Below are 16,602 nucleotides of genomic sequence, written 5' to 3'. Positions count from 1 at the left end.
CTGTTATTCAGGCCTGTGAGGTACAGCATCTCTGACCAGAAAATATGTAATCAAAATCAATGTCTTCGGCTTGAACTAATAACCCCACCACCGTTACAGCACCAGGCCTGTCTCTGACAACGTGGGTGTCCACCCCTTTCTGTCCCACGCTACCTCCAATAATTGCTGGTTCTGCAAAAGTTTAATTCGTTCTGCAGCCAAGTCAAGTTATCTAGTATTGATGATTATAAAGCTATAATAAAATTGTTATTGAGATCCCTCTTCATCCCTTGGCACAGGCAGTTCTGTTTGAATTGCTTTTTGATTTAATTGTTCTTTATTAATTCAGAGATACCTATCCTGTCAGGCCAAGATTCTGCTCTCACTGATGAAAGACAAAATACCCTAAAATGGAACTGCCTATGAAAATATAACTATAATACAACTAAAAGTTAAAATTTCCATGAAAAATAATAAAACCTTGAAAACTAGTGTTACGATGGAAAGCCTGACACAATTTTATTCATGAAGAACAAAACCACTTAAACTCACCCCAAAAAACCCCACCTGCAAATTAATTTGGTTTGTGTTTCTCAGAAGTGAGACCTTGGAGATACTAGTAACGATTAAAATGTTCAGAAATGCTGGAGGTATTAATTTTAAGTACATACTTACTTATGTTCAGTATGTTCTCCTGAGAGCTTTACTTTCCGTATTGCAATACCTTGGTGAAACTGTTTTCAGTAATTTATGCTGAGATTTTCTGCTACACACAGCTTACAGCAAGTCAAAGTGACACAACCATGACCATGTCATACGGAAACTTCATTGCAGTGCATCATCTCAAACTCACAACATATACGCAACAAGGTGGCCATGGTCATCAGCTCACAGCTGCTATCACATATTAATGCAATAGTAACAAAGATTTGATTCGGAGTAAATACACATTTTTAGCACCTTGTATTAACACCGTAAGAGAGACACTATACTTGCGTCCTCCTTAATATGATGGACATTAACTGGAGTTTCCTTAGTTCCCTGCAAACAGGCTCAAGGCCACGTAGAGTTACGGTGTTAGACAAAGTGGCGGAAGAAAGGCTGACACCAGTGAGCCCAGGCCAGGTGCTCGGTAAGGCCAGCCTTGCTCTCTAAGCTTGATGCCACCACAGGGCTCTGAGAGGAACCCTGGGTCCCCTAACCCCTGAACCCCCCAAAGAGAGGTTTGGGACGCAGCATCTCCAGGCAGGACAGGCTGCCCGGGCGTGCGACATGGCACTGGGATGCCCGTGTGGCCGCTGGGCTGGGAGCAGCGGGTGCAGCCCGGCGGGGCTGCGGAGCCCAAGGCCGGCAGGAGGAAAAGATGCCGGGGAGGAGAGAGGCAAGGATGCTCGTCCGGGGAGACCCCCGTGCCGGGGGCGGGCTGGGACCGGAACACCCCCCCCCCCCCCGCCGCCCTTACCTCCGCCGTGCGCCTTTGTTCCTCCGGCTGCCACGCCGGCAGCGCCCCGGCCCCCGCGGGGCCATCCTCTTCTTCCTCCTCTTCCTCCTCTTTCTCCCGCGCCTCCCCGGCGGCGCGGCGGCGGTGGCGGCGGGGCCCCGGCCCGGCCCGGCCGCGTCGCAGCCCCCGCAGGACCAGCAGCGCCGCCGCCGCCAGCACCAGCGCCGGCCAGAGCAGAGCCAGCAGCCGCGCCGGCAGCCCCGGGGCCGGCGGCACCAGCTCCCCCGCGCCCAGCGCCAGCCGCACCGCCGGCCCCAGCATGGCCGCCCCCGGGGTCGCCGCCGCTGCTCCCCCCGGGGGGGGGTGTGGGATGCTCCGCTCCGCTCCGCTCAGTTCCGCCGCGCACGGAAAGTTGGTGCCGGAGCCGCGCTCGCTGCCGCAGCCAGGAGCGGGCACCAGTGCGGCTGCGGAGCCGTGCCGGGCGGGGGGACCGGCTGGTCGCGGCGGTGGATTGCGGGGGGGGGGGGGGCGGCCACGTCTGTGCTCACGGGAGTCTCGTTGCAAAGGGGTTGAGGTTGCGCGGTGCGTGTGGGGGGCGTGGGACCCCGGGCGCTGCCGATCCCCGCGTGGGGGGCTGTTCCGTGCGTGGAGGAAGGAGTTCACGCACGAATGAATCTTTTCTGTGGAAGAACGAACGCGGTAAATTAAACGCGAATGCGTGTGATCAGAGCAGCGGAGCTGCGGGCATCGGCATCAGTAGCATTCATTGGAGAGCAGGTGGTTGGTCGAGGATCGGGATTTTCACGAGTGATACATTTTTGCAAAATTCTCCAGTCTAGACAGAAGAGTTTTTAGGAACGTACTTCGGTTCTCAGGCGCCGTTACAAGTATGTCATTATCGAGCAACATCCCCGCGATGATTGCAAGAACTGCCTATGTAATGCAGCGCGTGATGCGTTCTCATCTAGCGCTGATCCTCGGAGAAATAACAGTTTATCACCGCTAGCAGAATGCTAAGCAGAGTGCCTCAAACCACGGACCTCTGCTGTACTGGATGGAGAATTTCTCCACCCATCTGATTCATAAGTGCAGGTGATGCTCTCAGAAAGTCTTTTTGGTTTGTTTTTTTTTTTTTTTTTTTGCAAAGTCATAGAGCTTCTTTTAAAGCAACAAACTGTATTTTATCGTGGCCAATATAGAGGGACAGTGAATAGCAATGAAGGGAAGGAACGAACCCCTAATTCAGAAGCGTGTCTCAACGTGGCCATGTCTCACACCTGCCACAAACTCAGCGGGACTCACCAGGGCTAGGGACCATTACTACAAAGAAGATAGTAAATAAGCTTATTTAATTAGAACAGCATAAAAAGTCATGGTTGTAGTAACCTCAGCGCAGAGAAGGGGTTGGTGAGGGAATGGGTTTGTCTGTCTTGGCTTTATTTCACACCCAGTGGGGACTGCTGTCTCCTCAGTGTGGATCTAAGCACTGAAGCTCAAACTTAAATGCGTACCCATGGCAGATGGCAATGGGGAAGGCTCATTATCCATCTTTCTGTTGGAGTATCAATTCTTCATGGATGAAAGACTTATTATTCCCATGTCCTGGGCCTATCTCCAAGTCATCCTGAACAGGTCTAGGTTTTGAAAGCACAATAAGATGTCATAGCATTCTGGAAATTTCTAGACAAAATACAGGAAGATTGTTGATAAAATGATGTGCTGGATGGCATTATGGTGAGAAAAAGGTTTTGGGAGTGAGGGAGAAATGCTTGATACAGAGGAGAGGGCCTCCATTCCTGGAAAGGTGATGGAACAGCTCATTCTGGGGGTCATCAGTAAGCATGTGGAGAAGAAGGTTATTGAGAGTGATCAACATGTATTCACCGGGGGCAATCATGCCTGACAAATCTGATAGCCGCCTATGATGGCATGACCAGCTGGGTGAATGAAAGGAGAGCAGTGAATGTTGTCTACCCTGAGTTTAGCAAGACTTTTGACACTGTCTCTCATAACATCCTCATTAGCAAGCTTAGGAAGTGTGGGTTGGATGAGAGGTCAGTGAGGTGGGTTGAGAACTGGCTGAATGGCAGAACCCAGAGGGTTGTGATAAGCAGCGCAGAGTCTAGTTGGAGGCCTGTAGCTAACAGTGTGCCCCAAGGGTCAGTGCTTGGTCCGGTCTTATTCAACATATTCATCAATGACCTGGAGGAGGGGACAGAGTGCACCCTCAGCAAGTTTGATGATGATGCAAAACTGGGAGGAGTGGCCGACACCCCAGAAGGCTGCGCTGCCACTCAGCAAGATGTGGACAGGCTGGAAAATTGGGCAGAGAGGAACCATATGAGATTCAATAAGGGCAAGCGTAGGGTCCTGCACCTAGGGAAGAACAACCTCAAGCACCAGGACAGATTAGGGGTTGACCTGCTGGGAAGCAGCACTGCAGAGAAGGACCTGGGAGTCCTGGTGGACAACAAGCTCTCCATGAGCCAGCAGTGTGCCCTCATGGCCAAGAAGGCCAATGGTATCCTGGGGTGCACTGAGAAGAGCGTGGCCAGCAGGTCGAGGGAGGTTATCCTCCTCCTCCTCTACTCTGCCCTGGGTGAGGCCACATCTGGAATATTGTGTCCAGTTCTGGGCTGAGAAAAAACTTCTTTCCTCTCAGGATGACCGAGCACTGGGACAGGCTGCCCAGAGCGGTTGTGGAGTCTCCTTCTCTGGAGATATTCCAAACCCACCTGGACACAATCCTGTGCAACTTGCTCTGGGTGATCCTGCTTTAGCAGGGAGATTGGATTAGATGATCTCTAGAGGTCCCTTCCAAACCCTACCGTTCTGTGATTCCATGGGGGTACGGTGGTAATTTGAATGCTGTTGTTGGGATGGGAAGCTTCTGTTTAAACATGGATCACACAAATTATTTGTCTTCTGTCTGCCAGTCTCATCCTGCCTATCTTCTGAAGTTCAGCACCGACTAATCTTGTGGTCTGAAACCTCAGAAATTTCAGTGTTTCTGTTCCTAGCCCTGCAACTGATTTCTTCTGAGAATATTCCTATCTTGTACCTATCTGGGGCCCTAAGCTGGTAACTGAGCAGTCATGTGCAAATGTCGGAGACAGGGAGGCTTCCCCTGAAGTTAAAAGATGGCAGTTATGTGATTAGTTTTATGACATTTTAACTTGATACTTGTCTTTTTTTTTTTTTTCCCTGCCTTGATTTCTCTGTTCGTAAAATGAAAATACATCTCTCCAGGTCTGAGCTGTTAAAAAGCATACAATCTATACCTCACATCATAAATAAATATCACGACTTTCAGCTCATCTATATTAGTTTAGTTTTCTTTTTCCCAGGGAAGCGTAAGCTGAAAGATATCTCAGGACTCAACATTGCTTAATTGACTATGAGATTACTGCTTTGCACCCTTCCTTTCTATTTCTTTTTTTTTCCTCCACAAAATAAAGGCAATTACTGTGGCTGGTCTGTAATGGCATTTATTTTCAAAGATAAGCATCATCATATTAGACCTTTTTCTAGTATTAATGCAGGCTTATTTAACAGCATATCACTTACAGTATTGGTCTATTAAAATAGCACAAATTGTCGTGATGTCATGTTATATGGAAAGCCTGAAATTTTATTGCGAGCCAGAGAAGATATTTTTCTATTTATGTGTGACATCATAAACTAATTGCAAAAGTCTGATGGGGAGTTGTTCTCCGTTCAAACTCAGAAAGAAAGTCCAATAACCGGGAGCTGGAACCATCCATTTGTTGCAGATCAAAATGCAGTTAATGTGCGCTGACAAAATAGTGCAGTCGCTAATGCCTGATGGGCCATATTCAAACCTGTCCGCTTCTGCATGCAGAGTCAGTCATTCGAGGTGCTAAGATGATGGAGGTAGGCTTTGGGAGTTTTTCTGGGGAAAAATCCAGTCTTATTAATGGTTAAAATGTTTCATGAAAACAGTTTGATTTTGAAAAAAACAACAGATCACAGTAAAAAAAAAAGGCAAAATTGTTTTGAACAGTCTTCATGTTAAAAGCAAAGCAGAATTTTCTAGCTGAAATTAAAGCATAAACTTTTATTTCTATTTTCTATTGAATTGTAAAAAAATGGAATTTTCTGGAAAAAAAAGGGGGAACAAAAGAATTGTTTTAATAGCATTTCACAGAAATTACAAGATCTTGACGTGATGTATTAGCAGTAGACTTAAGGATTCACCCACAGAAGCCAAGAGAAGGCCCCTACCCTGACGCTGAATATCTGTAGCCTTGCTCTTGTTTAATCAACAACGGATGCAACAGAAAATTTAGTGATTGCACACAAGTCAGAGAGATAAAGAGGAAGCTTTTAAACTGCCTCAGCAAAAACACCTTTTGAGGGGCAGCGAGAAGACCTCTTGGCAGTATTTAATACTCTCTAATCGGCTTCCCTGACAGTTCAGAAAACTGCAGCTGAAGCAAGGCAGGTGAGTTCTGCTCAGAAAGCCGCGGGTAAGGGGCGAGAACGAGCCGTCCCTTCCCTACTCGAAGCAATCGGTGCTTACCAGGTTGTTCAGAACAGACCCTTCTCATAAAGTTGCAAGGCTTCATCCTCCCCTCTCTGAGACTATGGGAATTTGGGGTAACTACACGGAAAACAATGTGGTTTCGCACTGGTTTGAGCAACCCGGAGCAGCTCTCCTTTCAGTAGCCAGTTTCTGAGCCCTCGGTCCGGAATTGTTTCTGGTGCAGGCGGGAGGATGTTCGGACACGACCGAGATCAAAGCACAGATCTCCATTTCAGGCATTCGCGGGTAAATGAAATGCAGAGCGAGGACGTGTCCCCCGGGCAGCGACTCCTGCGGTGGGGCCCTGCTCCCGGCTGCGACCCGCTTGCTCTGCTGTAATGACGTTAATTTACAGGCTGAGATGATCTCACGATCCATGGCTTATTTACAGGCTCGAAGGGGCGTTTGCACGAAATCCTGAGGTTCATCTGCTGATGTGCAGGAGACGCATTCATAAAATATTTGTGTAATTCACAGACTTTTCCCATTTTTTGCTCCTGTCTGAAGCCCTGGTGCAGTAGTGACTTTCCATGGACACACGTGAAGCTGATGAACTACGGAGCTTGTTTAGCTTATCGGTGAGGAAACTGAGGCACACGCTAGCTGCACGCCTGCAAAAGCCTGTCAATAACCAGTAATGAGCGGAGTGCTCCGTCTGTTCAGGCTATTCAGCTCTTTGCATGGCAGCCCACGTGACCAGGTATTTGCCATTAAATAAGATGATTAATTCCTTGACAAGTTGATATCTGGCGTAGCAGTCCAGCATTTCCTTTCAGCATCTGTGTCTGCTTTGAGGAATGCAGCTTTATAGATTTTTACTAATTATCGAATAGCATTTCAATCTCTTGTTTCAGTACGTGCAACTGGTGTTAATTAACTACAGATCTTCGGCATACCATTCTTAACTGATTCCCCTAGTAAATATGTTTAACACTTGCCTTGGTTTCCTGTACATGATTCATTTGGTTGGTAAGTGATCCATCTTTGTTTGCTGTCAAAGTCTTTGAGTTGGAAGAGGACTTTAATCATGTTACTTGGCTTTTCTGAATAGGGAGAAGAAATGGAGTCAAAGAAAGAAGCACGCAATGGTAATGCAGTCAAAGAAGAGCCATGGCCTGGGTTTCTTTCACCAATAAAAAGTTGTGCAAGCTTCAATTTCCCTTTCATTTTCATAAAGAACATACTGGAAACATCTATTCAGCCAAAGAAGTGAAATTAAAACAAAGAAACAAAAACATCTTGAAAGGAGGAAAGAAGGCACTTTCCCAGCTTATGCGTTAATTAAGAGCAGTCAAAGAAAACTGCTTCAAAAGGAAGGAGGAAGCCAGCAGTAAGCACGGCTGCAACTGCTTTTAATAGGCTATAGCAATGACATGCATGGTAGACAAAGCCATAGCAGCCATTAATGCAACAATGTCAGTTCAAAGGGTACAGCAAAAAAGTTGGAGGCAAAACTGAAGTTACTGAATAGTAAAATTGTTTCACTAGCAGATTTGTCAGCAACAGTATGGGACAAAAGAACTTGTTTAGCAGAACACAATCATCTTGAGAACTGTAAGCACTGCTGGTTTAAAGATAAAATCAAAAGCCTTGAGAGCAAAGCAGAAGTAGACATAAAAATATGCATAGCTGGCTTTCCTGAAGGCGAAGACGTTTGCGTCGCTGTCAAACAGTTCAGAAAGAAGCTGTTGAGTGCCCCAGGTCACTCTTGCACCCTTAGCATCCACTCTTGCCCTGGATGAAAAGCCTGCACAGAGCTGCATGAATATACAGCAGCACTGGTAGGTTTTCTGCACATCCCATCAGCAGTGGAGGTCTGGGAATCTGGCAGGAGGCTTTATTCCCTCCCCCTCTACAAAAAAACCAAGTGCAATCTACAACATACTATTATAAATATTTTATACAATTAAAAAAATGGATTTGTCTAGCAGCAGAAGACAGGACTGCTATTATGTTCTTTACATGCATACTTGTTCTCAGTGCTGTTCAGCCTGTGTCTCTGATCCAGCTGTCTGGGAAATCAGCTGGTTATTTTCTGTTTCTTTTGACAGGCAGTCCTAGCTCTTGCTTTAAAGACTTCCTAGGTCCCTTCATCAGAGATCAGCAGCATGTGTGCATTTTTTTCAAGATAACGATGACTACAAGGAAGTCTCCTAAAATCAAGGTAAGTGTCTGTCCTTGCTTTATTCCAAACTGGCACACGACACAGTGAACACAGAGTAAATTAGTGATGACACACAGTTTATTGCTATGAAAAACAGCATTCAGAGAGATGCAGCTGACACATTGGAGGGAAATGATCATTACCCTCAGGGAGGCTTTAGTGTCAAAAATGTATGAATACGTATCCACTGATAAAAGGATGGCTTACACTACAGTGTTCAGACAATATCATGTTCTCATGCGATCTAGGTATCAAAGGCCACAAAGTTTTCCCTAAATATGCTCACGTAACCTCTGTATCTGAGCAGGATCTGCCACTTTGATCTGGAGGCATGAAGGTCAGAAAAATGTACTGCATCCACCACATCCTTCATGGTTTCTTCTCATGTTTAGTCATCCTCCACGTGAAAAAACCTACATCTTGTTGCTAAACTTAATGTTATCTAGCTTCAGTTTCCCACCACTGATTTCTGTGGCTTTCTCTGACAGAGATAGCCTTCTCATGGCAGCTGTATTCTTCCTGAGAAAGTGCTTCAGTGTCACAAGTATGTTACCTCTTAAACTCACTTCTGATAAATAAAAGATATTAAATCTCTTTACAGATCTCACCAAAAGGCATTTCCACCAGGTTTCGTGCTAGTTTTGGAGGCCCTTATTTTGCACATCCTCTTGACATCCTTTTTCTGCATCATCACATGGAGAGGTAATATTCAGCCTCTTGAACGTATTCACTTGTTCCTACCATATACATTGTGGGATCGTTTTGGCTGTCTTTTCCACACCAATGCATTAGGGGCTCCGGTGGAGCTGCCTGCTCATGTTTTTCCTGCTTCCTAGCCAGTTTACTAATTTCAATTCAAAAATATTTATTGGATTACTAGAGTAAATGACATCTTCAAACTAGCAGGACTTGCTGGTTGGCAGCAGGTGACTGTCCTGTTCCTTCCTCTGCAAAGGAGAAATAATGTTTCTACAGCACTTAGTCTATCTTGTCAGCTCAGCCTAATCTCATCACAATGTTGGGAAGAAGACGACGTTTAATCTTTTTGTGATTAACAGGGAATCTGGAGCACTTACAGATAGATCTTTTTGAGGATACTGAAGAGATCTATGGTTGTTGCATAGGCTGGTAGCCTTGGTCAGTACGACATTAGCAGACAAAACCCTGACGTGTTAGAATTGCTTTCAATGGTCTATCTGTTCGGTAGGTGTGGTCTTCCGCACTGTTTGCAGTATCACTTTCTGTAATGAAGGATTATTATAAATGCATTTGATTTCTTATATTCCTGGCATACATCCTGAGAATAAAAGCAGCTTATGGAGACTGTATTTACATGGTGCTCTGTAGGTACATGTCTATTTGTTCTGCCCACAGTATACACGCAGCTGTTTGCTCATACCTGGTTTGTGTTCAGTGTGTTCACATTGGAGGCAGAGAAATTGTGAGTCTGGCTGTAAAAGACCACAGTGAAGTACCCAGAGCTGGCCCGTCACCGGAGCTCGTGCTCCAGAGGGACGGCCAGGAGAGCTGGGGTGAATCAGCAGCCAGGTTGGAGGCCTGGAGTCATCATGAAGAAGCTTCTGGATCTGGCTCTGCAGAAGAAATCTCTATTAATGACTAAGCCCGGAGGTTTTTCAAACTGCTGTTTTGCCTAGATCCCAGGCTTGTGTCCCTGCGTTGTGCCCCGAGGATCCAGCCACAGTCAGAGCAACCTGCATGTTTTATTGGAGTTGCTGCTCCTCTGCTCACCCCACCCTCAAAAAAATGCAGCCTCTTGGGATGGACCCAACATTTTTTGTCTCCTTCCATAACCCAGGGAGCCACGAGTTCACCATAAGGCATGTGACAATGCAAGCAATGACAGCAATGGTTTCCCATTTTATAATTGCCATGGCAACTGCATTGTAACTTAGACTGGCAACATTTAATTTCTGGGGTTGTCTCTCTTAAAACATGACAAAATTTAGCATTCAAACCATCCCACCACCTCGTTCTTGCACAACCTTGCCAGCCGTGCCATACAACAACATTTTGTTGCAGCAGCACTTTTGGAGACTCCCATGCGTTGGGTTACTTGTTCCTCCGCATTTCTTCCCAAATAACGCAGCATTTCAGAAGGGAAAGCTGTGTTTGGCAGGTGTTTTTCAGAAGGGAGTATCTTGTAATTTTCCAGGCTTCTGTAGGAGTGCGTGTTTAAGCCAAGCTCAAGTCCTGTAGCTGTTCCCTACACTGCAGGTTCCTTTCATGTAACATTTTCCTAAATTTAGGATATTGAGCTTAAATTGACTGTATAAGGCATCTCTAGAGATGAGGTGGCTCTTTTCTCAGCTATCAATAACTGTGCTGCCCACAGCCTGCTTTAGATACCATGCAAAACCAGCAATTCAACACATGCAAAACAGGGAACTAAACTCTGTTTACCCAGCATGGATCAGAGGCAGTCTGATTTTTAAGCCTAGCTCGGGAATGTGGGTAGCAAAGTGTCTCAGGAGGAGGAAATCCAGACTGGAAACGGTAGGCAGCCACGGCAAGGTAGGACAAGCTTTTTGCCTGAGCCGCATTGCTGCTGGACAAAGCCGTGGTGGCCTTGGGGCAGGCGGCTCCATGCCCAGGTCCACCCGCTGAAGGGAAATTGGCAGTGACGGCTGGACCTCGAGATCTCTCTCCGGGAGGAACTTGCTTTCCATCACAGCTTGCTCTGGCTGAAGCTTTCGTGGTCAAAAAGTCACAGCTAATTCTGCCTCCTGCTTTCAGCCCCCCTGTTTCATTAGCAGTCCTGCCGTTGATCCAAGGCCCGCTCTGAAACCTCCTGAAGTCGGGGGAACCGGGAAAGGTCTTCAGCATCACGTAACCTCTTAACAGCTCTCCTCTAATGAACTTCAGGTTGCAGGCAGCGCTGGGGAAGGCAGCTCCCACAGAAAAAGGGGTTGGAGTGGACAGCATGTCCTGTGGGAAAAGCTCAAATCCTAGAAGGAAATGCTGGCCATCGTTATGTCAGGGGTCTCTGCTGACACTTCATCATGTTTCTATCTGAAAATGAATCATTTGCTGTTACAAGCAAGTTTTAAGATGATTAAATGAAGTGGAGGAGGGACAGCAATATTAGCCACATTTTCAGTCTGCAAAAGACATTTTTTTATGTTCTTGATATTTTCCATTTTACTTCCCGACTAGAAAACATAACTTGGTTTATGTGCCACTCGGGGGCCATGTTCACCACCCGGCTCTGCCAGGTGGCTCTGGCCAAGACATTTTGTCTCAGGAGTTAATGGCTTTGCTTTCACGTCCTTCATCTCCTTGTCTCCTCGGATCAGCCTTCCCCAAACTCCACCAGCCCATGGGCTACAGGAGATGACAAGTTCTCCAGGCAACACTGTGCTTTGCTCTCCCTGTGAGCCTCAGTTTTAACTTCCAAATTTCTGAGCAGAATCGGGGCAGGTTCCCGCAAGCCATGGGCTAGCATGGCCAGCGGGGTGATGTTTCAGTGCAGGAGCTGTTGATGTTAGGATGGACACCTAAAACCTTGGGGCCAGGTATTTGCGGAGCACCCGTGTCATGCCAACTGTGAGTATTAATGATGCTTATTGATCTGGGAGTTCTTCATGCTGTAGAGAGAAAAACATGCCTTAAAAACTGCCTAAATCCTACAGCAGAATGGGATTTAAGGCATATGTCTCTTAGTATTTCTAGCCAGCTTGTTTAAACAGCTTCTTGCATGGTATCCTGGCCTTTCTCGATTTGATGTCTAAGCATGTACCTCCCCCTCATTATACAGTCTAGATGCCAAAGATGCCAGGTCCTACAACTCTCAGTAACAAAACCCTATTAACTAACTGCTAACATAATTCTGTGTCTAAAATGTAAGACATTTCCTTTCCTGATAGTGTCAGCAGATAAACATGCTAGTGACATGAGGCAGTCAGATGTAATTATAACAGGAACCAGGAGTGGGATTAAAAAGTTCCAGATCAGTTGTGTCTCTTGAAATATGACTTTGTCCCCTGGAGAGCTCATCTGTACACCAACCACCTGATTTCCTGAGCCGCCATAGACAGGTATGGAGCACAACGTCCCTGCTCTGCAGTGACTGCCAGGAAGATGGCCCTTGTTGAAATTTTTAAATTGAAAATACATTTGGGATGATTTCCCTAACCAATCCTCCCTGGTGGACCTTTGAGCTCAGAAATGCTCCTGTGGAGGATGTGGGTTACCCTTGTGAAGAATCTGACTATCCAAATGCACAGTTGTTTTCAGTTTTCCCAAAGTGGTATTGCTTTCATGTTGTGAGATAAGAGATACTTGTGGTTAAGAGTGTAATGCAATGTCAATAATAAATATCTCTATTGTTCAGTCTAGTTTTTAATAGCTCTGTGATCCTTCCAGCTTATAAACAACGGGGACTAAAGTCTAATATAAGGCAGTGGTTGGAGTTCATTCCTTGTTCTCAATCCTCTTGTTCTCATGCACAAGCAGCCCCTCTGAGATGCCGATCTATCTACAAACAATGAGAGTCTTCACCAAGTTCCAAGAACAGAAACTAGTACTTTATTTCAATTCTCAGCAGCTAATTTTCAGACTCATTTATCACACTGCTGACCAAACCACGACTGATGAGTTAGCACTTAGGGGAGGCCACTTAGATGTGGTGGAGATGGCACCAATCTAAGCACCAACTAAGGTAATACCTGAGCACAGTGTTTATTCCAAGAACTAATTTTTTCAGAAAACTGATGGCATTTTGAACTTTGTTAGCCCTTTTTACTGGGAATTCAACATGCCCTGATGGTCCAATCCTGCTGTGTGCTGTCTGTGTCTAAGCCCTAATAAAAATGCCAGTTCCCAGTGGAGGACATTCAGTTTATGCCTCAGTCACCTGATTCATTGCCACATTAAAGCTACCACAGCTTGCTCCAAATGCACAAATGTGGGATTTATGCAGGAGGGTGAAATGCTGCCCTGAGATACCGCACTGATACTCCTTACTGCACAACTGTACCGGCTCTGCACAATATATACCCTAATTCACTCTGCCTCCCAACAGGACCAAACAGGTTGTGTGCAGTACTAGGGTGATGTGCCTGTGCTGTTTCCAGATCAAGAAACAGCTTGTTTGGTACTAACGAGGAGGTGTGCACCGGACTGCCCAAAGAGATGCGCTGTGCTATGCATAGCCACCAGCAGACATTACTGCATGTGCCTTAGGGACGGGGCATGTGATGCATTCAGTACATGGTCCTCTGTGAATACACAGATGAGGGGTCAGGGCATCACAGGCTGTTAAGATGCCATTGCAAGAGTCTGGAAATAACTCTTTGCAAGATCAGACCTAGAAAGCAGAGCATCGCCCGCAACCTCAGACTTCTTGCCCAGCAGAACCCAAATAACAGCCCTAAGTCAGGTGAAACTTTTGGAGCCCTGAGCACAGGACCGCTGTGTGAGATCTAAGAGAGTCCATCTGTTTGGTTAGAAATGCAACTGGAATAACTGTGTTACTAACTCATATACCAAGATAGCTTCCAGACAAAAGCAGACAGGGTTAATGTGATCCAGTGGGCCATATTTTCCTCACCTTGGGAAAACGCTTCTGTGAGCAAGTGAATTTCTTGAGCCTCAGGGATGGCAGCAGCCCCATCATGAGGATCAGGTAGAGGGGCACTGACAGACTAAGCCATGGGACATCCTAGGAAGTATCTTGGTTTTAAGCCACTTTTTGAGACCCGGCATCCCCGTGTTGCCGAGGGATGCTCCCCACTGCCCTTGAGAAGCTGTGGTGCCCTCTGCTCTTTGTTTTGTGGGGCCAGGCTCCAAAATGCCTCTACCCTTCCCGCTCAATTCACCTGGAGCTGCAGCCTCACTCAACAGCAATTGCAATGGTACCTAGAGCTAGCAAATATGCTGAAATTGCCCGTTCCTTAGCTGTCTGTGCACCTCCTTTGCTCATGGAGCTGAAAGGCAGAAAGGAGCTTCAATTTTCTGTTAAAATTTAATACTGCAGAATGTGGCCCTGCATCCTATGTGTGTCATACCACCTTCAATAAAATTATTTCTGAGCAGCAGGGACAAAGGGAGGCCCTTACATTTCTGTGCCAAAGCAGAGCCATTCAGAACAGCGGAATAAACGATCCTAGGAAGATTGAAGCCTCCGACGGGGATGGCAGACAGAGTCGTCCTGCAACGCCGGTCCCTCACATGGGAACAAATCACAGTCACGCACAGCCAGACTGTCGGAGCTAGTGGTTGCACGCTGTGCAGACCCAGGGAAATCTGCAATTCCAACAGCAGGTGGCACAGTCCTAAAACTAAACTCGTCCTGCAAGGCAGCCACGGGGAAACATTGCGTGGGAAACGAATTCGAAAGCTCCTGCAAGAGCTCTTGTGGAGTGAGTCTACTGATTTGTCAACATAAGCAAAGTGGTTTTGGAAACAGTTATTTTCTCTTTAGGGGAAATAATTTATAAAAGAAACTGCATATATGAGACAATCTGATAGCAGTGGAGTTCAGTACAGCTGAGAGCTTAAATGTAATTATAAGTTTTTTTGGCATCCATGCTTCATAAAGCACTCTTAATTATCCTTGTATGATCTAGAAACAATTTATAGTGGCCATAGATAGAAAGAAATTCTGTTTACTGGAAGGAAAGTGAAACTCCAGAATGATTTAATTGAACAGTAATGTCTTAAATTTGCTTTCATGCAGACCTAATCCTTTTGCATTTCTTAGCCATAGTCTAAACAATGTGTTCTGATATATTTGGAACTTTATGAACTAAGTGAGATTTGAGTATATCAACCCCAAAGCCCCCAGCTCTGTACATATGAGAAAAGCAGTGCAGCAGACTTGGCACTTTGGTTCCATTAATATCAACAAGTTTGTTGAGCAAATACACTTATTTTGGCTCTTTTTCTACAAACTTGAAGAATAAAACCCAGAGATCTTCCCTCAATAGGCAGTATGGTAAACCTGAATGTATAATCCAGGACAACTGTTTCATGATGTTCAAGGAATTAGGAAACTAATCCATCCTTTTGATGCACTAAGGAATTGCCGGAGGAATTGTCTAGTGGTTAGATCAGGAAACTGTGAGTCAAGACGTCTGTTCCCCCCTTTGTCAGTGAATCATTTCCTCTTCTTCGAGTCCCACAAAACACCCAGACAGAATCTGTCCCCAAGTAAAATAAACTCTTTACCAGATTCAGTCCTCACATAGCTCCCAGGCTACTGCTCGCGGTAAAAGCTGTATCATGTGTTAGAATTGGAAAGCTTTAAATGTCCAAAGAGAAAGATATGTTGTGGTCCTGTACGTGAATTTTCCTTCTGCAGGTTTCACAGAGGCCAGAGCTCTGTTATCAGCTGCCCTGTGGTAGCACATAGAAGCAGCAATCTCAGCATTGTCCTCATTTTGGTAGATGTCATAGAAGTGCAGACTTTTCCAGTGCTAAGAAGCACGTAATTTATATTAGTAACATTTAAGGACTGGGCTATCCACCTCGGTTAAAGATCTGGTAACTTTCTTGCAGTTAGAAAGAGGCTGGTGTATTTAGAAAGCAATTCAACCCACAAATTTTAAATCTTTTCCTTGGGATAGGATGAATTGTTTTCTGGACCTGTCTGTCTCCACTGTTCATAGAAGTAAACGTCAAGCAGTTTTAGTCGTAACTTACTGCCTCAGTTCAGTGCTTGAATGAGCATCCCTGACTCCTGCTGTATGCATCAGACCATGTTAAGCACCAATTCCTTAAGTTTAACAAAAGTTTATTTGCTGCTATGTTGTGCTTTCAACAGCTACAGTTGCTGCTGCTGTTTTGCAGTTGTCACCCATTCCCTGACCCCACCCCTGCACACCGAGGACCAGTGACGAGTGGCATCCCTCAGGGGTCGGTACTGGGACCGGCACTGTTCAACATCTTTGTCAGTGACATGGACAGTGGGATCGAGTGCACCCTCAGCAAGTTTGCCGATGACACCAAGCTCTGTGGTGTGGTCGACACACTGGAGGGAAGGGATGCCATCCAGAGGGACCTTGACAGGCTGGAGAGGTGGGCCCATGCGAACCACATGAAGTTCAACAAGGCCGAGTGCAAGGTCCTGCCCGTGGGTCGGTGCAATCCCAACCACAACTACAGACTGGGCGAGGAATGGATTGGAAGCAGCCCTGAGGAGAAGGACTTGGGGGTATTGATTGATGAGAAGCTCAACATGAGCTGGCAGTGTGTGCTTGCAGCCCAGAAAGCCAACCGTGTCCTGGGCTGCATCAAGAGAGGTGTGACCAGCAGGTCGAGGGAGGTGATCCTGCCCCTCTACTCCGCTCTCGTGAGACCCCACCTGGAGTACTGCGTCCAGCTCTGGGGGCCCCAGTACAGGAGAGACATTGAGCTGTTGGAGAGAGTCCAGAGGAGGTCCAGGAAGGTGATCAGAGGGCTGGAGCACCTCTCCTATGAGGACAGGCTGAGAGGGTTGGGGTTGTTAATCTT

At 46.3% G+C, this 16,602-nt stretch overlaps 1 protein-coding gene and 1 long non-coding RNA gene across 6 annotated transcripts in view; one reads left to right on the top strand and one right to left on the bottom strand.

Moving 5' to 3' along the window:
- The window catches only part of LOC142601430 (uncharacterized), a 30,891-nt gene extending 28,969 nt beyond the window's left edge, over positions 1–1,922 (bottom strand). For all 5 annotated transcript variants that reach the window (XM_075750540.1, XM_075750543.1, XM_075750541.1 and 2 more), the window contains exon 1: positions 1,442–1,922. In XM_075750540.1, coding sequence (XP_075606655.1) covers positions 1,442–1,741 — 300 coding nt within the window. In that variant the 5' untranslated portion in view covers positions 1,742–1,922. The remainder of the gene's footprint in view (positions 1–1,441) is intronic.
- A 117-nt stretch (positions 1,923–2,039) lies between these two features.
- LOC142601429 (uncharacterized) lies at positions 2,040–16,019 on the top strand. Its single transcript, XR_012834985.1, has 4 exons — positions 2,040–2,119; positions 7,018–7,296; positions 8,018–8,130; positions 15,914–16,019. It is a non-coding gene; the product is annotated as an uncharacterized LOC142601429 (long non-coding RNA).
- The last annotated feature ends 583 nt before the right edge of the window (positions 16,020–16,602 follow it).

Source organism: Balearica regulorum, chromosome 3 (genome assembly GCF_011004875.1).
Source record: "Balearica regulorum gibbericeps isolate bBalReg1 chromosome 3, bBalReg1.pri, whole genome shotgun sequence".
Lineage (NCBI taxonomy): Eukaryota > Metazoa > Chordata > Aves > Gruiformes > Gruidae > Balearica > Balearica regulorum.
This window is presented reverse-complemented; position numbering and strand designations above follow the sequence as displayed.